This window comes from Entelurus aequoreus, linkage group LG05, assembly GCF_033978785.1.
Source record: "Entelurus aequoreus isolate RoL-2023_Sb linkage group LG05, RoL_Eaeq_v1.1, whole genome shotgun sequence".
Lineage (NCBI taxonomy): Eukaryota > Metazoa > Chordata > Actinopteri > Syngnathiformes > Syngnathidae > Entelurus > Entelurus aequoreus.
Window position 1 is genome coordinate 8801250 of NC_084735.1, and position 25000 is coordinate 8826249.

The following is a 25000-nucleotide window of genomic DNA, read 5'->3' on the forward strand; positions in this document are numbered from 1 at the left end:
TTAATTATTACTCTTAATCAATGAAACTGTATTCAATATCTAATCTACTTACATGTAATAAGCAAATATTAGTATTTATTTGACACATAGTCTTAGGTCAGGCTGATTACAATAATAAGTAAAAAGGTAATGGACTTAAATAATAAATAACTGGCAAAAAAATGTATTTTTATGCTAAAATAAACACAATTAATAATGAATATGTTTCTTGTATAACTGTCAATAAGATTTAAGCGCAAATTCTTCACACCTTTTAGTCATAATTTTTGCGCTAAAGAAACTTCTTTAGCTCCAAGCTTCTTCTGTGCGTTTGAGATGCTCATTACTGCCACAGGTGGTGGGGAAGTGTATTACAACTGAGTACCATACGGACCACAGCTGAGAAACACATGTTTTGCTGGCCCAGCAGGGGGCGCCCAGCCCTATGTTTAACAGTCACTGCCTTGATGTAACTTGTTAAACATGTCTGGAAGAAATACATGATAACCATAAGCGTAGACTTATTACTTATAAGCAACATCACAGCATATCATAGCAACCCTCAGGTACAATGCAACTATGCCCCCTAGTGGCTCAGAGTGGTTTTAGTCATTCTTACAAGATGTTCTCTAAAGCTTCGCTTTGTTCAATTTCAACTTTTGTAGCTCTGTGTTTTTTTTTATAGCTTTTTAAACTTTTGTAGCTTTATATTTTGTTTGTAGCTTTTTGTTAGTAGCTTTGTATTTTGTTTGTAGCTTTTTGTTTGTAGCTTTTTGTGTGTAGCTTTTTGTTTGTAACTTTGTATTTTGTTTGTAGCTTTTTGTTTGTAGTTTTTTGTTTATAGCTTTTTGTTTGTAGCTTTTTGTTTGTAGCTTTTTGTTTGTAGATTTTTGTTTTTAGTTTTTGTTTATAGCTTTTTGTGTGTAGCTTTTTGTTTGTAGCTTTTTGTTTGTAGCTTTTTGTTTGTAGCTTTGTATTTTGTTTGTAGATTTTTGTTTGTAGCTTTTTGTGTGTAGTTTTTTGTTTGTAGCTTTTTGTTTGTAACTTTGTATTTTGTTTGTAGATTTTTGTTTGTACTTTTTTGTTTATAGCTTTTTGTTTGTAGCTTTTTGTTTGTAGCTTTTTGTTTGTAGCTTTGTATTTTGTTTGTAGCTTTTTGTGTGTAGCTTTTTGTTTGTAGCTTTTTGTTTGTAGCTTTGTATTTTGTTTGTAGATTTTTGTTTGTAGTTTTTTGTTTATAGATTTTTGTTTGTAGCTTTTTGTGTGTAGCTTTTTGTTTGTAGCTTTTTGTTTGTAGCTTTTTGTTTGTAGCTTTGTATTTTGTTTGTAGCTTTTTGTGTGTAGCTTTTTGTGTGTAGTTTTTTGTGTGTAGCTTTTTGTTTGTAGCTTTTTGTTTGTAGCTTTTTGTTTGTAGCTTTGTATTTTGTTTGTAGATTTTTGTTTGTAGTTTTTTTGTTTATAGCTTTTTGTTTGTAGCTTTTTGTGTGTAGCTTTTTGTTTGTAGCTTTTTGTTTGTAGCTTTTTGTTTGTAGCTTTGTATTTTGTTTGTAGCTTTTTGTGTGTAGTTTTTTGTTTGTAGCTTTTTATGTGTAGTTTTTTGTGTGTAGCTTTTTGTTTGTAGCTTTTTGTTTGTAGCTTTGTATTTTGTTTGTAGCTTTTTGTGTGTAGTTTTTTGTTTGTAGCTTTTTGTTTGTAACTTTGTATTTTGTTTGTAGATTTTTGTTTGTAGTTTTTTGTTTATAGCTTTTTGTTTGTAGCTTTTTGTGTGTAGCTTTTTGTTTGTAGCTTTTTGTTTGTAGCTTTGTATTTTGTTTGTAGATTTTTGTTTGTAGTTTTTTGTTTATAGCTTTTTGTTTGCAGCTTTTTGTGTGTAGCTTTTTGTTTGTAGCTTTTTGTTTGTAGCTTTGTATTTTGTTTGTAGATTTTTGTTTGTATCTTTTTGTTTGTAGATTTTTGTTTGTAGCTTTTTTGTTTGTAGCTTTTTGTTTGTAGTTTTTTGTTTGTAACTTTGTATTTTGTTTGTAGTTTTTTGTTTATAGCTTTTTGTTTATAGCTTTTTTCTTTGTAGCTTTTTGTTTGTAGCTTTGTATTTTGTTTGTAGATTTTTGTTTGTAGCTTTTTCTTTGTAGATTTTTGTTTGTAGCTTTTTCTTTGTAGCTTTTTGTTTGTAGTTTTTTGTTTGTAGTTTTTTGTTTGTAGTTTTTTGTTTGTAGCTTTTTGTTTGTAGCTTTTTGTTTGTAGTTTTTTGTTTGTAGCGTTGTAATTAGTTAAGCTTTGTGGAGTTTCAGCTTTTAGCTCATTAGCTTTGCAGGTTTTTTTTACAGGCTATTTCCCTTCTGTGCTTGTAGCGTTGTTTTGTTGCTTATTTGTTGTTTTTTTTAGCTTGAAATTTACTTGCTTCTTATTGTTTGTGTTGTCTTGTCTTGTTGTTATGTACCTTTTAGTTTGTTACTTTAACTTGAAATGTACATGCTTTTTAGTGTATTTACCTCGTTATGTACCTTTTAGCTTGTTACTTTAACTTGAAATTGACACACTTTTTAGTGTATTTACTATGTTGTCGTGTTATGTACCTTTTAGTTTGTGACTTTGGATTGAAATCCACATGCTTTTTAGTGTATTTATTGTGTTATGTACCTTTTAGTTTGTTACTTTAGCATGGAATTGACACACTTTTTAGTATATTTACTGTGTTGTCGTGTTATGTACAAACCCCGTTTCCATATGAGTTGGGAAATTGTGTTAGATGTAAATATAAACGGAATACAATGATTTGCAAATCATTTTCAACCCATATTCAGTTGAATATGCTACAAAGACAACATATTTGATGTTCAAACTCATAAACATTTTTTTTTTTCAAATAATCATTAACTTTAGAATTTGATGGCAGCAACATGTGACAAAGAAGTTGGGAAAGGAGGCAATAAATACTGATAAAGTTGAGGAATGCTCATCAAACACTTATTTGGAACATCCCACAGGTGAACAGGCAAATTGGGAACAGGTGGGTGCCATGATTGGGTATAAAAGTAGATTCCATGAAATGCTCAGTCATTCACAAACAAGGATGGGGCGAGGGTCACCACTTTGTCAACAAATGCCTGAGCAAATTGTTGAACAGTTTAAGAACAACATTTCTCAAGCAGCTATTGCAAGGAATTTAGGGATTTCACCATCTACGCTCCGTAATATCATCAAAGGGTTCAGAGAATCTGGAGAAATCACTGCACGTAAGCAGCTAAGCCCGTGACCTTCCATCCCTCAGGCTGTACTGCATCAACAAGCCACATCAGTGTGTAAAGGATATCACCACATGGGCTCAGGAACACTTTAGAAACCCACTGTCAGTAACTACAGTTGGTCGCTACATCTGTAAGTGCAAGTTAAAGCTCTCCTATGCAAGGCGAAAACAGTTTATCAACAACACCCAGAAACGCCGTCGGCTTCGCTGGGCCTGAGCTCATCTAAGATGGACTGATACAAAGTGGAAAAGTGTTCTGTGGTCTGACGAGTCCACATTTCAAATTGTTTTTGGAAACTGTGGACGTCAAAGAGGAAAGAACCATCCGGATTATTCTAGGCGCAAAGTGTAAAAGGCAGCATGTGTGATGGTATGGGGGTGTATTAGTGCCCAAGACATGGGTAACTTACACATCTGTGAAGGCACCATTAATGCTGAAAGGTACATACAGCTTTTGGAGCAACATGTTGCCATCCAAGCAACGTTACCATGGACGCCCCTGCTTATTTCAGCAAGACAATGCCAAGCCACGTGTTACAACAACGTGGCTTCATAGTAAAAGAGTGCGGGTACTAGACTGGCCTGCCTGTAGTCCAGACCTGTCTCCCATTGAAAATGTGTGAAGCCTAAAATAGCACAAGGGAGACCCCCGGACTGTTGAACAACTTAAGCTGTACATCAAGCAAGAATGGGAAAGAATTCCACTTCAAAAATGTGTCTCCTCAGTTCCCAAATGTTTACTGAGTGTTGTTAAAAGGAAAGGCCATGTAACACAGTGGTGAACATGCCCTTTCCCAACTACTTTGGCACGTGTTGCAGCCGTGAAATTCTAAGTTAATTATTATTTGCAAAAAAAAAATTAAGTTTATGAGTTTGAACATCAAATATGTTGTCTTTGTAGTGCATTCAACTGAATATGGCTTGAAAAGGATTTGGAAATCATTGTATTCCGTTTATATTTACATCCAACACAATTTCCCAACTCATATGGAAACGGGGTTTGTACATGCTTCTTAGTGTCTTTACTTTGTAGCGTCGTTGTTTTGTAGCCTTTAGCTTCTTGCTTTTTGGCTCCAACTTGCAATTTACAGGCTTTTTAACACATTCTCTGCGTTGTCGTGTTGTTTTTGCGGCTGTCACTTTACAGTGTTTCCTATTTTGGTTGCTTAGCAGCGCGTGTCGCCGTGTAGTTTTGTGGATTTTTAGCCTCTTTGTTGATATTTTCTTCTTGTGGCTCGAGGTTCAAAGTGTCTGGACTTATTGGCGCGTTTTCATTTGTGTGGCGCGGTGTTGTGCTGTAGCTGAGAAGTGTTGGAATGTGTGCGCCAATCGACAGCAGGAGTGGTGATGTCGTGCGTGTGGAATGAATGTCGGGAGAGGTAAAAGTCCATCGGCACTATTTGAAACTGTTGTTGTTATGATGTGACGGTTCACCTAAGGTGCTGGAAATCATCAGTTGTGTTCATGTGTTGTGTTGCTATTTTGGCTGCTAAGCTGCACACGGCCTCAATCACACACACACACACACACACACACTCAGGATGATTACATTTGGTTTTATCTTATTAGAAAAGACCAGAGAGGAGGCTGTGGATAATGCCATATGTTGTGAATATATGCACTGGAATTACTTTCATTCAACAACAGCTTAATTTGTGTGTGTGTGTGTGTGAGTGTGTGTGTGTGTGTGTGTGTGTGTGTGTGTGTGTGTGTGCGTGTGTGTGTGTGTGTGTGTGTGTGTGTGTGAGTGTTTGTGTGTGTGTGTGTGTGTGTGTGTGTGTGTGTTTGTTTCAATGTTATGACAACAAAACACTGGACCTTACAGTAATGGTGCTGCTTAATGTATTCCTGTGATGGGCGGAGTCAGCCCATAACAGGAAGTAGCAGAGTGTGTGTGTGTGTGTGTGTGTGTGTGTGTGTGTGCGTGTGTGTGTGTGTGTGTGCGCATTGTACTGCGGCAGTGTTCTGCCAATCTTAAAATGAAGTGTCCGTCTCCCTCGTACGCCACTTTTCTGCCGCGTGACCTTGGCCTTGATTGCCCGGTTGCCGTGGCAACGTGCCATGGCGAAGCTGCGACGCCAGCGTGATTGTCTGCCAGCGTGCGCGAGCAAACAAAGAGATATCAATATGTGAATACAGAGCGAGCGAGTGGAGGAAGAGTTGAGTTCTTAGGCCACGCCCCCTGCTTTCTGATTGGCTGCAAGAACCAGGAGTCTGCATCTGCATTTTAGTACTCTTCTTCCAAAGCTTCTTTGCAGGTGTGTTGCACCGGAGTGCCTTAGGGGGGCGACACTGAGCAGCCAGGTGTCATACTCGACACCCGGGGGCCAGAATTGGCCTGTCGCATCATTTCAAGTGGCCTGTCGCCTTATTGAAAGTGGCCCAGGTGTCAAACTCAAGGCCCAGGAGCCCAGGACAGGCCTGCCGCATCATGTGAAGTGGCCCGCCGCATTTTTTGAACTGCCCAGCCGCATAATTTAAAGTGGCCCGCCGCATCATTTAAACTGGACTGTCACGTCATCATGGTCGTGGCCTGTCACATTATGGATGTGGACCGCCGCCTCATTTAAGGTTGCCGGCCATATCATTTAAGGTGGCCCGCCGCATCATTCAGTGTGGCCTGCCATGTCATTTAAAGTTGCTTGCAGCATGATGGCAGTGGCCCGCCGCGTCACGGATGTGGCCTGCCGCATCATTTTATGTGGTCCACCACTTCCTTAGAAGCGGACCGCCGCATCTTTTTGGGTAGCCTGCCAATTCAATTTAAGTGGCCTGCCGCCTCATTTTAGGTAGCCCGCCGCATCATTTGAACTGCCCAGCCGCATCATTTAAACTGGACTGTCACGTCATCATGGTCGTGGCCTGCCACATTATGGATGTGGACCGCCGCGTCATTTAAGGTTGCCGGCCATGTCATTTAAGGTGGCCCGCCGCATCTTTTTGGGTAGCCTGCCAATTCAATTTAGGTGGCCTGCCGCCTCATTTTAGGTAGCCCGCCAATTCATTTTATGTGGCCCGCCGCATCATTTTAGGTGGCCCGCTGCATCATTTTAGGTGGCCCGCTGCATCATTTTAGGTAGCCCGCCACTTCATTTTGGTCAGCCCGCCAAATCATTTTATGCGGCCCACCACTTCTTTTAAAACTGGCCCGCCACTACTTTTAAATGTGGCCCGCCGCATCATTTTAGTTGGCCGGCCGCATCATTTTAGGTAGTCTGCTAATTCAATTTAGGTGGCCTGATGCATCATTTTAGGTAGCCCGCCACTTCATTTTGGTCAGCCCGCCAAATCATTTTATGTGGCCTGCCGCATCATTTTATGTGGCCTGCCACATAATTTTATGTGGCCCGCTGCATCATTTTAGGTAGCCCACCACTTCATTTTGGTCAGCCCGCCGCATCATTTTATGTGGCCCACCACTTCTTTTAAAAGTGGCCCGCCACTACTTTTAAATGTGGCCCGCCGCATCATTTTAGGTGGCCGGCCGCATCATTTCAGGTAGCCCGCCCGCATCATTTTAGGTAGCCCGCCACTTCATTTTAGGTAGTCTGCCAATTCAATTTAGGTGGCCTGATGCATCATTTTAGGTAGCCCGCCACTTTATTTTGGTCAGCCCGCTGCTTCATTTTAGGTGGCCCACCACTTCTTTTAAAAGTGGCCCACCACTTCTTTTAAAATTGGCCTGCCACTTCTTTTAAAAGTGGTCCGCCGCTTAATTTTAGGTGCCCTGCCACTTCATTTTATGTGTACCGCGAATTCATTTTAGGTAGTCTGCAAATTCCATTTATGTGGCCTGCGGCATCATTTTAGGTAGCCTGTTACTTCATTTTGGTCAGCCCGCCGCATCATTTTATGTGGCCACCACTTCTTTTAAATCTGGCCCGCCACTTCTTTTAAATTTGGCCCGCCGCATCATTTTATGTGGCCCGCCACTTCATTTTAGGTCAGTCCGCCACATCATTTTATGTGGCCCACCACTTCTTTTAAAAGTGGCCCCTTGCATCATTTTAGGTAGCCCGCCATTTCATTTTATGTGGCCCGCCACTTCATTTTAGGTAGTCTGCCAATTAAATTTAGGTGGCCTGCTGCATCATTTTAGGTAGCCCGCCAATTCATTTTATGTGGCCCGCTGCGTCATTTTAGGTAGTCTTCCAATTCAATTTATGTGGCCTGCGGCATCATTTTAGGTAGCTTGCCAGTTCATTTTGGTCAGCCCGCCGCATCAGTTTAGGTAGCCCGCCAATTCATTTTACGTTGCCCGCTGCGTCATTTTAGGTAATCTTCCAATTCATGTTAGGTGGCCTGCGGCATCATTTTAGGTAGCTTGCCAGTTCATTTTGGTCAGCCCGCCGCATCATTTTATGTGGCCCAGCCGCATCATTTTAGGTGGCCCGCCGCATCATTTTAGGTAGCCCGTCACTTCATTATGGTCAGCCTGCCGCATCATTTTAGATGGCCCGCCGCATCATTTTAGATAGGCCGCTACTTCATTTTAGGTGGCCCGCCGCATTTAAACTAACCAGTCGCAACATTTAATGTGGCCCGCCACGTCATTTAAACTTGCCCGCCACATCATTTAAACTGGATTGTCACGTCATTTAAGGTGGCCCTTCACATCATTTAATCTGGTCCGCTGCATCATTTAAACTGGCCAGTCGCATCATTTGATGTGGCCCGCCGCGTCATTAAAACCGCCAGCTGCGTCATTTAAAGTTGCCCGCCGCGTCATTTAAACTTGACTGTCACGTCATTTACTGTGGCCTGATGCAGCCCGTTGCATCATTTATACTAGCCAGCCGCATCATTTAAACCCGCCAGCTGCGTCATTTAATATGGCCCGTCGCATCATTTAATCTGGTCCGCTGCATCATTTAACTAACCAGCCGCATCATTTAAATGTGGCCCGTCACATCATTTAAACTTGCCCGTTGCATCATTTAAACTGGACCGTCACGTCATTTAAGGTAGCCTGCCACATCATTCAAAGTGGCCAGTTGCATCATTTAAACCCGCCAGCTACGTCATTTAAAGTGGCCCGCCACATCATTTAATCTGGACTGGCACATCATTTGATGTGGCCCGCCGCGTCATTTAAACACGCCAGCTGCGTCATTTAATGTTGCCCGCCGCGTCATTTAAACTGGACCGTCACGTCATTTAATTTGGCCTGCCACGTCAAATGATGTGGCCCGTTGCATCATTTATACTAGCCAGCTGCACCATTTAAACTGGCCCGCCACATCATTTAAACCCGCCAGCTACGTAATTTAAAGTGGCCCGCCGCGTCATTTAATCTGGTCCGCTGCATCATTTAAACTAACCAGCCGTATCATTTAAACGGTGGCCCGCCACATCATTTAAACTTGCCTGCTGCATCATTTAAACTGGACCGTCACGTCATTTAAGGTAGCCTGCCACATCATTTAAATTGGCCAGCCCCATCATTTAAACCAGCCAGCTACGTCATTTAAAGTGGCCCGCCACATCATTTAATCTGGTCCGCTACATCATTTAATCTGGCCAGTCGCGTCATTTAAAGTGACCAGCCGCATCATTTAAACCCGCCAGCTACGTCATTTAAAGTGGCCCGCCACATCATTTAATCTGGTCCGCGACATCATTTAAACTGGCCAGTCGCGTCATTTGAAGTGGCCCACCGCGTCATTTAAACTTGCCAGCTGCGTCATTTAAACTGGACCGTCAAGTCCTTTAAACTGGACCGTCACGTCATTTAAAGTGGCCCGCCACATGTTTTGTAAAAATGTCCATTATAATTACTATACGAAATAATACATTGCCAGAATCGGTTTGAATTGAGAATCTGAATCACCCCAGGAATCGGATGGACTCAGTGAGTGGCCAAAGAGTCACACCCCTAATCAGTCCAGCTGGGACAGCATGATATTCTTACCAGTGACGCGGCAGGGAGGGGCTGGGACTACGTCTGTGGTCACATTTCCTATGAAAGGCTTTGTCATTCATTAATGGACATTTTACATGGAGTGAGTAGGAATGTAGGTCAAGGTGATTCCCATCTGCTGCTTTTTTCCACGTCTGGACTCTTCATCTCGTTGCATAAGAAGGGGCGGCGTGGGGAGGGATGGGGGGGGGGGGTAGGGTTTGCGAGGTATCTACACGCGAGTGATGCTAAAAAAATGCAAGCAGGCATGAAGAGGAGGATGATGAAGAGGTGGCGGTGGTGACCTGCTGACATGCAAATGCATCACAAGGGGGCGTGGCCTGACTAGGATTGATCATGTGATCCTTTGAACCGGCTCACCTCCAGTGTGCAGTGACAAAACGTATGCAGGACTGATGCAGGGACAAAAGGTATGCAGGACTGGTGCAGGGACAAAAGGTATGCAGGACTGGTGCAGGGACAAAACGTATGGAGGACTGGTGCAGTGACAAAAGGTATGTAGGACTGGTGCAGGGACAAAAGGTATGCAGGACTGGTGCAGGGACAAAAGGTATGCAGGACTGGTGCAGGGACAAAAGGTATGCAGGACTGGTGCAGGGACAAAACGTATGGAGGACTGGTGCAGTGACAAAAGGTATGTAGGACTGGTGCAGGGACAAAAGGTATGCAGGACTGGTGCAGGGACAAAAGGTATGCAGGACTGGTGCAGGGACAAAAGGTATGCAGGACTTGTGCAGGGACAAAAGGTATGCAGGACTGGTGCAGGGACAAAACGTATGGAGGACTGGTGCAGTGACAAAAGGTATGTAGGACTGGTGCAGGGACAAAAGGTATGCAGGACTGGTGCAGGGACAAAAGGTATGCAGGACTGGTGCAGGGACAAAAGGTATGCAGGACTGGACTGCCCCCAGTATGTCCGCCTGAAAGACGACACCCTGCGACAGGACGTCTGATGGCCTCGTGTCCAGCGGCGCTCCTGCCAATGAGTGCTGTCACATGACCAAACGTCCTGATGACCATATATGGCGCAGGTTATCTTTACACAGTCCCAGCCCACTTTTAGCCTCAAAATAACAGCAGTATAGTTTTTCCATTTTCCATTTTTTACAGTATAAGTTTGTTTGCTTTTTCAGCGCCATTAATATCAAGATGCAATATTTTATTCCATTCGATATCACATCATGTCTGTATCGCCCTCAAGTATTCCAGTATCATATGACTGGTCACCTTCTGGCTACACAAACATGTTGAAGTCAAACAGTTGGGGGAACATTACATGATTTATTGTTAATATTTAGTCAAAGATGTCATTTATTCACATTGACCATTTTTTTGTTCAAAACTTTGTTTTGTTTTGCAAGTGTAGAGTGTCTAACTTATAGAAGGTTAGTTGTTATTTTTCTATAATGCGCCAAATACAATTTTATTTTATTTATTTATTAATTTTTTTTACAATAATTGTGTATATAGGTTTATATATATATGTATATATATATGTATGTGAGATACAGTATATAGACTTATATTATTACATGTATATAAAGTTAAAGTACCAATGATAGTCACACACACACACACTAGGTGTGGCGAAATTATTCTCTGCATTTGACCCATCACCCTTGATCACCCCCTGGGAGGTGAGGGGAGCAGTGGGCAGCAGCGGTGGCCGCGCCCGGGAATCATTTTTGGTGATTTAACCCCCAATTCCAACCCTTGATGCTGAGTGCCAAGCAGGGAGGTAATGGCTCCCATTTTTATAGTCTTTGGTATGACTCGGCCGGGGTTTGAACTCACAACCTACCCATCTCAGGGCGGACACTCTAACCCACTGAGTGTGTGTGTGTGTGTGTGTGTGTGTGTGTGTGTTTGTGTGTGTATATGTATGTATATATATATATATATATATATATATATATATATATATATATATATATATATATATATATATATATATGTATGTATGTATGTATGTATATGTATATATGTATGTATGTATGTATGTATATGTGTATATATATATATATATATATGTATATGTACATATATGTATACATATATTATGATTACATTTACAGTATGTGTATTTGTAAATCATGGTTATAAGTGTGTGTGTATGTAATTAGTAAAATAAGATAAATAAATTAAAAACATTTTCTTGAATAAAAAAGAAAGTACAACAATATAAAAACAGTTACATAGAAACTAGTAATGAATGAAAATGAGTAAAATTAACTGTTAAAGGTTAGTACTATTAGTGGAGCAGCAGCACGCACAATCATGTGTGCTTATGGACTGTATCCCTTGCAGACTGTATTGATATATATTGATATATAATGTAGGAACCAGAATATTAATAACAGAAAGAAACAACCCTTTTGTGTGAATGAGTGTAAATGGGGGGAGGGAGGTTTTTTGGGTTGGTGCACTAATTGTAAGTGTATCTTGTGTTGATTTGATAAAAATAAAAAAACCAAAAAAAAAAACAGATACCGATAATAAAAAAAAGCGATACCGATAATTTCCGATATTACATTTTAACGCATATATCGGCCGATAATATCGGCCATCTCTACTGTACATACGGGACATTGTTTGGAGCATCGCTAGTGTACAGCAGTGGTCCCCAACCTTTTTGTAGCTGCGGACCGGTCAACGCTTGAAAATTTGTCCCACGGACCGGGGTGGGGGGCGGGAGGGGTGTATTTCCAAAAAAAAAAAAAAAAAAAATTATTTTTTTACATAAATAAATACAATCATGTGTGCTTTGGGACTGTATCCCTGCAGACTGTATTGATCTATATCGATATATAATGTATATATTGTGTTTTTTATGTTGATTTCATAAAAAAAACAAACAAAAACAAAAACCCGATACCGATAATAAAAAAAACGATACCGATAATTTCCGATATTACATTTTAACGCATATATCGGCCGATAATATCGGACATCTCTACTGTACATACGGGACATTGTTTGGAGCATCGCTAGTGTACAGCAGTGGTCCCCAACCTTTTTGTAGCTGCGGACCGGTCAACGCTTGAAAATTTGTCCCACGGACCGGGGTGGGGGGCGGGAGGGGTGTATTTCCAAAAAAAAAAAAAAAAAAAATTTTTTTTTTTTACATAAATAAATACAATCATGTGTGCTTTGGGACTGTATCCCTGCAGACTGTATTGATCTATATCGATATATAATGTATATATTGTGTTTTTTATGTTGATTTCATAAAAAAAACAAACAAAAACAAAAACCCGATACCGATAATAAAAAAAACGATACCGATAATTTCCGATATTACATTTTAACGCATATATCGGCCGATAATATCGGACATCTCTACTGTACATACGGGACATTGTTTGGAGCATCGCTAGTGTACAGCAGTGGTCCCCAACCTTTTTGTAGCTGCGGACCGGTCAACGCTTGAAAATTTGTCCCACGGACCGGGGTGGGTGGGGTATTTCCAAAAAAAAAAAAAAAAAAAAAACATTTTTTTTTTTTTTTTACATAAATAAATACAATCACGTGTGCTTTGGGACTGTATCCCTGCAGACTGTATTGATCTATATCGATATATAATGTATATATTGTGTTTTTTATGTTGATTTCATAAAAAAAAACAACAACAAAAAAAAACGATACCGATAATAAAAAAACCGATACCGATAATTTCCGATATTACATTTTAACGCATATATCGGCCGATAATATCGGACATCTCTACTGTACATACGGGACATTGTTTGGAGCATCGCTAGTGTACAGCAGTGGTCCCCAACCTTTTTGTAGCTGCGGACCGGTCAACGCTTGAAAATTTGTCCCACGGACCGGGGTGGGTGGGGTATTTCCAAAAAAAAAAAAAAATTTTTTTTTTACATAAATAAATACAATCACGTGTGCTTTGGGACTGTATCCCTGCAGACTGTATTGATCTATATCGATATATAATGTATATATTGTGTTTTTTATGTTGATTTCATAAAAAAAACAACAACAAAAAAAAAAACGATACCGATAATAAAAAAAACGATACCGATAATTTCCGATATTACATTTTAACGCATATATCGGCCGATAATATCGGACATCTCTACTGTACATACGGGACATTGTTTGGAGCATCGCTAGTGTACAGCAGTGGTCCCCAACCTTTTTGTAGCTGCGGACCGGTCAACGCTTGAAAATTTGTCCCACGGACCGGGGTGGGTGGGGTATTTCCAAAAAAAAAAAAAAAAAAAAAAAATTTTTTTTTTACATACCGTATTTCCTTGAATAGCCGCAGGGGCGCTAATTAATTTAAAACCTCTTCTCACTCCTGCGGTTACCAAAACCATGCGGAATGAGCAACATGCTCTAATTATTTTAAAACCTCTTCTCACTCCGGCGCATACCTTATCATGAAAAGCACATTTAATAAAAAAAAACGTTATTATGATCTTACCTTATACTTGTAAATGGGTCCATGTGCAGCTGCTTCTGATCAAAGGCAGTCTTTCTCATCTTTCTTCAATTTTAAAAGTCTCTGGAGATATTCCTTTAATTATTACCTCCTGCTTCGATTGAAAGTCCAGTTTAGAAAACGGTTTTATTTTAGATATGTAATCCTCCATGGTAAAAGTGCAAGCAAACAATTGCTGCATGCTTGCTGCTTGTTGTCTTCTTCTGCAGTACCTGTCTCCTGCAGTACTGGTAGTCGCAAGAAGGATCACTAGCGCCCTCTACCACCAGGAGGCGGGAGTCATTTAATGACTCATATTTGACCCGGCGGAAGTGCCAAGCATGCGCTAATTATTTTGCGAAACGAATTTGACCCGGCTGTAATTCTAGGCAGGCGAATACTATATTCCCGGCGCCAATTCAAGGAAATACGGTAAATAAATACTATCACGTGTGCTTTGGGACTGTATCCCTGCAGACTGTATTGATCTATATCGATATATAATGTATATATTGTGTTTTTTATGTTGATTTCATAAAAAAAAAAACCAAAAAAAAAAAAACCATACCGATAATAAAAAAACCGATACCGATAATTTCCGATATTACATTTTAACGCATATATCGACCGATAATATCGGCCATCTCTACTGTACATACGGGACATTGTTTGGAGCATCGCTAGTGTACAGCAGTGGTCCACAACCTTTTTGTAGCTGCGGACCGGTCAACGCTTGAAAATTTGTCCCACGGACCGGGGTGGGTGGGGTATTTCCAAAAAAAAAAAAAAAATTTTTTTTTTACATAAATAAATACAATCACGTGTGCTTTGGGACTGTATCCCTGCAGACTGTATTGATCTATATCGATATATAATGTATATATTGTGTTTTTTATGTTGATTTCATAAAAAAAACAAAAAACGATACCGATAATAAAAAAAACGATACCGATAATTTCCGATATTACATTTTAACGCATATATCGGCCATCTCTACTGTACATACGGGACATTGTTTGGAGCATCGCTAGTGTACAGCAGTGGTCCCCAACCTTTTTGTAGCTGCGGACCGGTCAACGCTTGAAAATTTGTCCCACGGACCGGGATGGGGGGGTGTATTTCAAAAAAAAAAAAAAAAAATTTTTTTTTTTTACATAAATAAATACAATCATGTGTGCTTTGGGACTGTATCCCTGCAGACTGTATTGATCTATATCGATATATAATGTATATATTATGTTTTTTATGTTGATTTCATAAAAAAAACAAAAAACGATACAGATAATAAAAAAACCGATACCGATAATTTACGATATTACATTTTAACGCATATATCGGCCGATAATATCGGACATCTCTACTGTACATACGGGACATTGTTTGGAGCATCGCTAGTGTACAGCAGTGGTCCCCAACCTTTTTGTAGCTGCGGACCGGTCAACGCTTGAAAATTTGTCCCACGGACCGGGGTGGGTGGGGTATTTCCAAAAAAAAAAAAAAAAAAAAAAATTTTTTTTTTTTTTTAACATAAACAAATACAATCACGTGTGCTTTGGGACTGTATCCCTGCAGACTGTATTGATCTATATCGATATATAATGTATATATTGTGTTTTTTATGTTGATTTCATAAAAAAAAAAACAAAAAAAAAAACAACGATGCCGATAATAAAAAAAACGATACCGATAATTTCCGATATTACATTTTAACGCATATATCGGCCGATAATATCGGACATCTCTACTGTACATGCGGGACATTGTTTGGAGCATCGCTAGTGTACAGCAGTGGTCCCCAACCTTTTTGTAGCTGCGGACCGGTCAACGCTTGAAAATTTGTCCCACGGACCGGGGTGGGGGGTGGGTGGGTGTATTTCATAAAATAAAAAATTTTTTTTTTTTTTTTTACATAAATAAATACAATCACGTGTGCTTTGGGACTGTATCCCTGCAGACTGTATTGATCTATATCGATATATAATGTATATATTGTGTTTTTTATGTTGATTTCATAAAAAAAAACAAAAAAAAAAAACAAAACAACGATGCCGATAATAAAAAAAACGATACCGATAATTTCCAATATTACATTTTAACGCATATATCGGCCGATAATATCGGACATCTCTACTGTACATACGGGACATTGTTTGGAGCATCGCTAGTGTACAGCAGTGGTCCCCAACCTTTTTGTAGCTGCGGACCGGTCAACGCTTGAAAATTTGTCCCACGGACCGGGGTGGGGGGTGGGTGGGTGTATTTCATAAAATAAAAAAATTTTTTTTTTTTTTTTTACATAAATAAATACAATCACATGTGCTTTGGGACTGTATCCCTGCAGACTGTATTGATCTATATCGATATATAATGTATATATTGTGTTTTTTATGTTGATTTCATAAAAAAAAACAAAAAAAAAAACAAAACAACGATGCCGATAATAAAAAAAACGATACCGATAATTTCCAATATTACATTTTAACGCATATATCGGCCGATAATATCGGCCATCTCTACTGTACATACGGGACATTGTTTGGAGCATCGCTAGTGTACAGCAGTGGTCCCCAACCTTTTTGTAGCTGCGGACCGGTCAACGCTTGAAAATTTGTCCCACGGACCGGGTGGGGGGGTGTATTTCCAAAAAAAAAAAAAAAAAAAAAAATTTTTTTTTTTACATAAATAAATACATTTACGTGTGCTTTGGGACTGTATCCCTGCAGACTGTATTGATCTATATCGATATATAATGTATATATTGTGTTTTTTATGTTTATTTCATAAAAAAAACAACAACAAAAAAACCGATACCGATAATAAAAAAAACCGATACCGATAATTTCCGATATTACATTTTAACGCATATATCGGCCGATAATATCGGCCATCTCTACTGTACATACGGGACATTGTTTGGTGCATCGCTAGTGTACAGCAGTGGTCCCCAACCTTTTTGTAGCTGCGGACCGGTCAACGCTTGAAAATTTGTCCCACGGACCGGGGTGGGTGGGGTATTTCCAAAAAAAAATAAAAAATTTTTTTTTTTACATAAATAAATACAATCACGTGTGCTTTGGGACTGTATCCCTGCAGACTGTATTGATCTATATCGATATATAATGTATATATTGTGTTTTTTATGTTTATTTCATAAAAAAAACAACAACAAAAAAACCGATACCGATAATAAAAAAACCGATACCGATAATTTCCGATATTACATTTTAACGCATATATCGGCCGATAATATCGGCCATCTCTACTGTACATACGGGACATTGTTTGGTGCATCGCTAGTGTACAGCAGTGGTCCCCAACCTTTTTGTAGCTGCGGACCGGTCAACGCTTGAAAATTTGTCCCACGGACCGGGGTGGGGGGTGTATTTCCAAAAAAAAAAAAAAAAAAAAAAAAAAATTTTTTTTTTACATAAATAAATACAATCACGTGTGCTTTGGGACTGTATCCCTGCAGACTGTATTGATCTATATCGATATATAATGTATATATTGTGTTTTTTATGTTGATTTCATAAAAAAAAACAACAACAAAAAAAAAACGATACTGATAATAAAAAAACCGATACCGATAATTTCCGATATTACATTTTAACGCATATATCGGCCGATAATATCGGCCATCTCTACTGTACATACGGGACATTGTTTGGAGCATCGCTAGTGTACAGCAGTGGTCCCCAACCTTTTTGTAGCTGCGGACCGGTCAACGCTTGAAAATTTGTCCCACGGACCGGGGTGGATGGGGTATTTCCAAAAAAAAAAAAAAAAAAAAAAAAATTTTTTTTTTTACATAAATAAATACAATCACGTGTGCTTTGGGACTGTATCCCTGCAGACTGTATTGATCTATATCGATATATAATGTATATATTGTGTTTTTTTATGTTGATTTCATAAAAAAAACAAACAAAAAAAACCCGATACCGATAATAAAAAAAACGATACCAATAATTTCCGATATTACATTTTAACGCATATATCGGCCGATAATATCGGACATCTCTACTGTACATACGGGACATTGTTTGGAGCATCGCTAGTGTACAGCAGTGGTCCCCAACCTTTTTGTAGCTGCGGACCGGTCAACGCTTGAAAATTTGTCCCACGGACCGGGGTGGGTAAGGTATTTCCAAAAAAAAACAAAACAAAAAAAAAACAATTTTTTTTTTAACATAAATAAATACAATCACGTGTGCTTTGGGACTGTATCCCTGCAGACTGTATTGATCTATATCGATATATAATGTATATATTGTGTTTTTTATGTTGATTTCATAAAAAAAACAAAAACAAAAAAAACCCCGATACCGATAATAAAAAAAAACGATACCGATCATTTCCGATATTACATTTTAACGCATATATCGGCCATCTCTACTGTACATACGGGACATTGTTTGGAGCATCGCTAGTGTACAGCAGTGGTCCCCAACCTTTTTGTAGCTGCTTGAAAATTTGTCCCACGGACCGGGGTGGGTGGGGTATTTCCAAAAAAAAAAAAAAAAAAAAAATAAATAAAATTTTTTTTTACATAAATAAATACAATCACGTGTGCTTTGGGACTGTATCCCTGCAGACTGTATTGATCTATATCGATATATAATGTATATATTGTGTTTTTTATGTTGATTTCATAAAAAAAACAAAAACAAAAAAAAACTCGATACCGATAATAAAAAAAAACGATACCGATCATTTCCGATATTACATTTTAACGCATATATCGGCCATCTCTACTGTACATACGGGACATTGTTTGGAGCATCGCTAGTGTACAGCAGTGGTCCCCAACCTTTTTGTAGCTGCGGACCGGTCAACGCTTGAAAATTTGTCCCACGGACCGGGGTGGGTGGGGTATTTCCAAAAAAAAAAAAAAATAAATTTTTTTTTTTTACATAAATAAATACAATCATGTGTGCTTACGGACTGTATCCCTGCAGACTGTATTGATCTATATCGATATATAATGTATATATTGTGTTTTTTTATGTTGATTTCATTAAAAAAAAAAAAAAAAAAAATATTTTTTTTTTTTTTTTTTTTTTAAATTTCTTGTGCGGCCCGGTACCAATCGGTCCGCGGACCGGTACCGGGTTGGGGACCACTGGTGTACAGCATGTGTCAAAGTCTCCATTCTCATATTTATACATGCAACATTTCATTCATCGCATGAAGACACACACTGACTTCTTTAAGTCGCACACACACACACAGGCTGCCGATGAATGCATGAGTGTTGTGTGTGTGTGTGTGTGCGCGATTGAAAGAAGTCCTTGTTGGGATGTGTGTGCGTGTGCGTGCGTGTGTGTGTGTTTGTGTTGCGCACGCAGAGGTGGAGGGTGGAGGTCTCTCACATCTGGCTCTCCTTGTCACACGTCCAGCCTCACATGCGCCCTTGACAGCCGCCCGCTGAAGAAGTACTACACGGAATATTCCACGCAGTACTACACGCAGCTGAGTGCCTGCAGAGCAACGTGACGTGACGTGACGTGACGTGACGCAGCAGAAGCTTCTTCACTGCGGCAGAAGCAGGACTATATATTTATATATATATTTGCAAGCGTCCGTGCCGGAGCCGCGGCCGGTGGGTGTTCAGCACCATGACGACGTGTCGGTGTCGGTGCGCGCCGCCGCCGCCATGACGAGCCCGCGGAGGAGCGCCAAGCTCCAGCTGCGCCGCTCCATCAGCGAGCAGCTGCGGGACTCCACGTCCAAAGCCTGGGATCTCCTGTGGAAGAAAGTCCGCGACAGACGACTGGCAGGTCAGAACCGCCACACACACAACACCCACGCAGCGTGCTTTTTTTCCCCCCCAGTTGTGACGTCAGCAATTAGCGCCCGCACGTGTGCGTTTGTCATGACAACGAGTTGGTGTTGTGTTGTTGTTGTGTTGTGTTGTGTTGATATTCTGGGAAGGTCGTGGTCACATTTAGCCCGTCCGTGGGAAGGGGAGGGGCGGGGGGGGTGTCAAATATTTAAATATAAACACCAGGAGCACGTGACTAAGTTCCGTGTTTTTTTTTGGATCGCGCTAAACACACTTGGAAAGCGCACGTGACGTCATACGGAACACCTGCCGCCGGTGCCGTCATCCTCTTTGTTGTCTACTAGCCACGCCCCCCCTCTCTGCTCGCCTACACGTCACGCAGTGCCGACCAATAGGAAGCCGAGACACATTTTGACGGACGGTGTAGACGAAGACACCAGGCGGTACTCCATAGTGATGAGTCCGCGAAACGAAACTGAAAGTTAGCCCCCGAGACTAAAGTGATGACAGAGGTGTTTTTTAAGTGTGTTGACGTGGTTTTACTCCTTTTGTGCGTATTTTAATTAGGATTCTTGTCTTTCCTTATGATATTATGGGATGTTTGTGTTGGTAATCTGTGATTATATTACAGTTTTATTGCTTTAAACCTAAAAATCACGGCTTTTGACAATGTACTTGTCGCCATTTTAAAAAGTATGCTAACTTGTTAGCATGCTAATATTTTATGCTAGAATTTTACCTCATTTTATCCGTTTAAACCCGTTAAGTATGGCTTTTGATACTGTACTTGTCGCCATTTTAACATTGCTAACCTGTTATCATGCTAACGTTAGCATGCTGATATTTTATGCTAGACTTTTACCTCATTTTATCCGTTTAAACCTGTTAATTATGGCTTTCGATACTGTACTTGTCGCCATTTTAACATTGCTAACCTGTTATCATGCTAATGTTAGCATGCTAATATTTTATGCTAGACTTTTACCTAATTTTATCCGTTTAAACCTGTTAATTATGGCTTTCGATACTGTACTTGTCGCCATTTTAACATTGCTAACCTGTTATCATGCTAACGTTAGCATGCTAATATTTTATGCTAGACTTTTACCTCATTTTATCCGTTTAAACCTGTTAATTATGGCTTTTGATACTGTACTTGTCGCCATTTTAACATTGCTAACTTGTTATCATGCTAACGTTAGCATGCTAATATTTTATGCTAGAATTTTACCTCATTTTACCCGTTTAAACCTGTTAATTATGGCTTTCGATACTGTACTTGTCGCCATTTTAACATTGCTAACTTGTTATCATGCTAACGTTAGCATACTAATATTTTATGCTAGAATTTTACCTCATTTTATCCGTTTAAACCTGTTAATTATGGCTTTTGATACTGTACTTGTCGCCATTTTAACATTGCTAACTTGTTATCATGCTAACATTAGCATGCTAATATTTTATGCTAGAATTTTACCTCATTTTATCCGTTTAAACCTGTTAATTATGGCTTTCGATACTGTACTTGTCGCCATTTTAACATTGCTAACCTGTTATCATGCAAATGTTAGCATGCTAATATTTTATTGATAGCATTTTACCTCGTTTTATCCGTTAAACCTGTTAATTATGGCTTTTGATACTATACTTGCCGCCATTTTAACATTGCTAACTTGTTATCATGCTAATGTTAGCATGCTGATATTTTATGCTCGCATTTTACCTCGATTTATCAGTTTAAACCTGTTAATTAGGGCTTATGATACTGTACTTGCCGCCATTTTAACATTGCTAACTTGTTAGCATGCTAATATTTTATGCTAGCATTTTACCTTGTTTTATCCGTTTAAACCTAAAAATAATGGCTTTTGATACTGTACTTGTCGCCATTTTAAGTGTGCTAACTTGTGATCATGCTAATGTTAGCATGCTGATATTTTATGCTCGCATTTTACCTCGTTTTATCCGTTCAAGCCTGCTTGCATACTTTAAAAATGGCGACAAGTATGCTAAAAGTTTTATACTCGCATTTTTCTACTAATGTTAATTATTTAAACCTAAATTAACGTGGCTTTTGATACTTGGCGCCAACTTGGATGTATGCTAACTTGTTCTATGTTTTCATGCTAATGTTAGCATGCTAACATTTTATGCTAGCATTTTACCTCGTTTTATTTGTTTGAACCTGTTAATCATGGCTTTCGATGCTGTACTTGGCACCATCTTAAAACTATGCTAACTTATCTTATCTTGGCTTGCTAACAAAATAATGCTAAACGTTTTATACTAGCATTTTTCTACTAATGTTATTTATTTAAACCTAAATTAGCGTAGCTTTTGATACTTGGCGCCAACTTGGATGTATGCTACCTTGTCCTATGTTTTCATGCTAACGTTAGCATGCTAGCATTTTAGCTCATTTTATCCGTTTTAAACCTAAAATGTATAGCTTTCGATGCTTTGACACGCCATATTAAAACAATGTTAACCTATCTTATATTAGCATGCTAACAAAATAATGCTAAAAGTTTTATACTAGCATTTTTCTACTAATGTTATTCATTTAAACTTAAATTAACGTGGCTTTTGATACTTGGCGCCAACTTAGAAGTATGCTAACTTGTCCTATCTTTTCATGCTAATGTTAGCATGCTAGCATTTTTACTAATTTGATCCTATACCTAAAATGTATAGCTTTCGATGCTTTGACACGCCATATTAAAAATATGTAAACTTATCCTATGTACTGTATGTACATCCATCATTGTCGCAGGGAGAAAAACAAACTCATTATAGTGAAACTAAAAGGGACAAGCGGTAGGAAATGGGTGGATATATATATAATTATAAATACATTGCAGCTGATGTGATATGAGTTATATACAATATTTGTCAAAATCATGTCGGAACAAAGCCAACAAAGTATTTTAGTGTGTATACTCAAACTTTATGCTCAGAACATTACTTGTTTATTCTTTACTTTTTTTAAAATTTTAAAAAAATATTTGTATCTTTTTCTACTGGAAAACATGAATTATTTTTAGAATAGAATGGACTTTATTGTCATTATATTTGCATAAAACGAGATTAAAGACTCCAACTTAAGGTGCGGTAGTGGGAACAAAAATGGGGTAAAAATAAATAAATAATAAAATAAAATAAATTGCACAACAGGCAATAAAGAAAAAAACCCAACAATTGAAATAAACAAACTATTATCCAATACAAATAATAAGCAAGCCTGCACAATATACAAAACACTATAGAAATACAAAATACTGTACAATATTTTTTATTTATATTTTATTGTGGATATTCATGTGTCATTTTGTGTTTATTTTGCCTCCTAATGTGCGCAGTGTTATTTTACTGTGAAAAGTGAGCACACGCACACGTCACTTCCTGTGGATATTGTAGTACCGCCAGCCTGCCTCTAGAGGGCAGACTCGTCTGCTCTCATAGTAGACGAGTGTGTGTGTGAGTGTGTTGTGTGTGTGCACGTGTATATGGGTGTGTATATATGTGTGTATATGTGTGTGTGTGTGAGCGTGTATATTTGTGTGCGCGTGTATATGTGTGTGTGTGTTGTGCGTGTTTATATGTGTGTGTGTATATGTGTGTGTGTGTATAGGTGTGTGTGTGTATAATTGTGTGTGTATAGGTGTGTGTGTGTATATATGTGCGTGTATATATGTGTGTGTGTATATATATGTGTGTATATGTGTGTATATGTGTGAGTGTGTTGTATGTATATGTTTATATGTGTGTGTATAAGTGTGTGTGTGTGTATATGTGTGTGTGTGTGTGTTGTGTGTATATGTGTGTATATATGTGTGTGTGTATAAGTGTGTGTGTGTATATGTGTGTATATGTGTGAGTGTGTGTGTGAGTGTGTTGTGTGTATATGTGTATATGTGTGTGTATAAGTGTGTGTGTATAAGTGTGTGTGTGTGTATATGTGTGTGTGTGTGTTGTGTGTATATGTGTGTATATATGTGTGTGTGTATAAGTGTGTGTGTGTGTATATGTGTGAGTGTGTGTGTGAGTGTGTTGTGTGTGCGTGTATATGTGTGTGCATATGTGTGAGTGTGTGTATATTTGTGTGTGTGTGTATATGTGTGTGTGTTGTGTGTGTATATATGTGTGTGTGTATAAGTGTGTGTGTATAAGTGTGTGAGTGTGTATATTTGTGTGTGTGTGTATATGTGTGTGTTGTGTGTGTGTATATGTGTGTGTGTATATAAATGTGTGTGTGTGTATATATGTGTGTGTATAGATGTGTGTGTGTGTGTGCGTGTGTGTGTGTGTGTGTGAGTGAGTGTGTTGTGTGTGTGTAAATGTGTGCATATGTGTGAGTGTGTGTTGTGTGTATATGTGTGTGTGTGTTGTGTGTGTGTATATATGTGTGTGTGTGTGTGTATATGTGTGTGTGTGCGTGTATATGCGTGTGTGTGTGCGTGTGTGTGTGAGTGTGTTGTGTGTGTATGTGTGTATATGTGTGCATATGTGTGAGTGTGTGAGTGTGTTGTGTGTGTGTATGTGTGTGTGTGTATATGCGTGTATATGTGTGAGTGTGTATATTTGTGTGTGTGTGTATATGTGTGTGTGTTGTGTGTGTGTATATATGTGTGTGTGTGTATGTGTGTGTGTTTGTATATATGTGTGTGTGTGTATATATGTGTGTGTGTGTGTGTTTGTGTGTTTGTATATATATGTGTGTGTGTGTATATATGTGTGTGTGTGTATGTGTGTGTGTTTGTATATATATGTGTGTGTGTGTATATATGTGTGTGTGTGTGTTTGTGTGCGTGTGTGTGTGAGTGTGTTGTGTATGTGTGTATATGTGTGCATATGTGTGAGTGTGTGTGTTGTGTGTATATTTGTGTGTGTGTGTGTGTGTGTGTATATGTGTGTGTGTATATATGTGTGCGTGTGTGTATAAGTGTTTGTGTGTGTGTGTGTGTATGTGTGTGTGTGTATATGTGTGTGTGTGTGTGTGTGTGTACAGACATTCCTCAGTGGACACACACACACACACACACACACTCCACACACACACACATTTTAACTTCCTCTCCCGAGACTTTAGTGGCCTCAGGTGTTGCCGCGGGTGGGTGGAGTCAATCGGCGCGCTGTGATTGGCCCGCACGGATGTGGGCGTGGCCCACGTCCAGTGAGGGCATGTCAGAGGAATTCCACAGCACAGTTTGGTGTGGGAGGTGGAGGTGAAGGTGGAGGACTGTGTGTGTGTGTGTGTGTGTGTGTGTGTGTGTGTGTGTGGACATGCATGCGCGTTGGTCACGGGCCGACGGGGACGCCGCTGCGTTGCTGCGGAGTCCCACTCCCACTCCCACTCCCACTCCCACTCCCACGGAGACAAAGGAGGACAGCAGCGACAGCGACAGCGAGGGAAGCTGCCTAGGGGCCATGACGCGGGACGGCCAGGACCACTACCTGCGGCTAGGACACACCCCCCGACGCCGCTCCGCCCTGCGCCTGTCACGCATCATCGCCCGCAAGCAGCTGCTTCAGAGGCTGCAGCAAGGTAGACCGCCAGGACATGTCCGTGTTGAGCCAGCCGCCAGTAGAGGGCGCAGTCCTTTCAGTGGGCTGCCTAAAAGGGCTGTCAAA

General features: G+C 39.5%; 1 protein-coding gene across 4 annotated transcripts in view; it reads left to right on the forward strand.

Annotated features, from left to right (window-relative positions):
• Positions 1-25000, forward strand: part of LOC133650129 (stAR-related lipid transfer protein 13-like) — a 105899-nt gene that overhangs the window by 23438 nt on the left and 57461 nt on the right. The window contains exon 1 of one of the 4 annotated variants that reach the window (XM_062046973.1): positions 19238-19364. The exons of 1 other annotated variant lie outside the window; for it this stretch is intronic. In XM_062046973.1, the coding sequence (XP_061902957.1) occupies positions 19241-19364 (124 nt within the window). In that variant the 5' untranslated portion in view covers positions 19238-19240. Of the gene's footprint in view, positions 1-19237; positions 19365-23873; positions 24915-25000 lie in introns of those variants that run through there. 2 more of the 4 variants (XM_062046972.1, XM_062046971.1) reach the window with 2 other exon arrangements.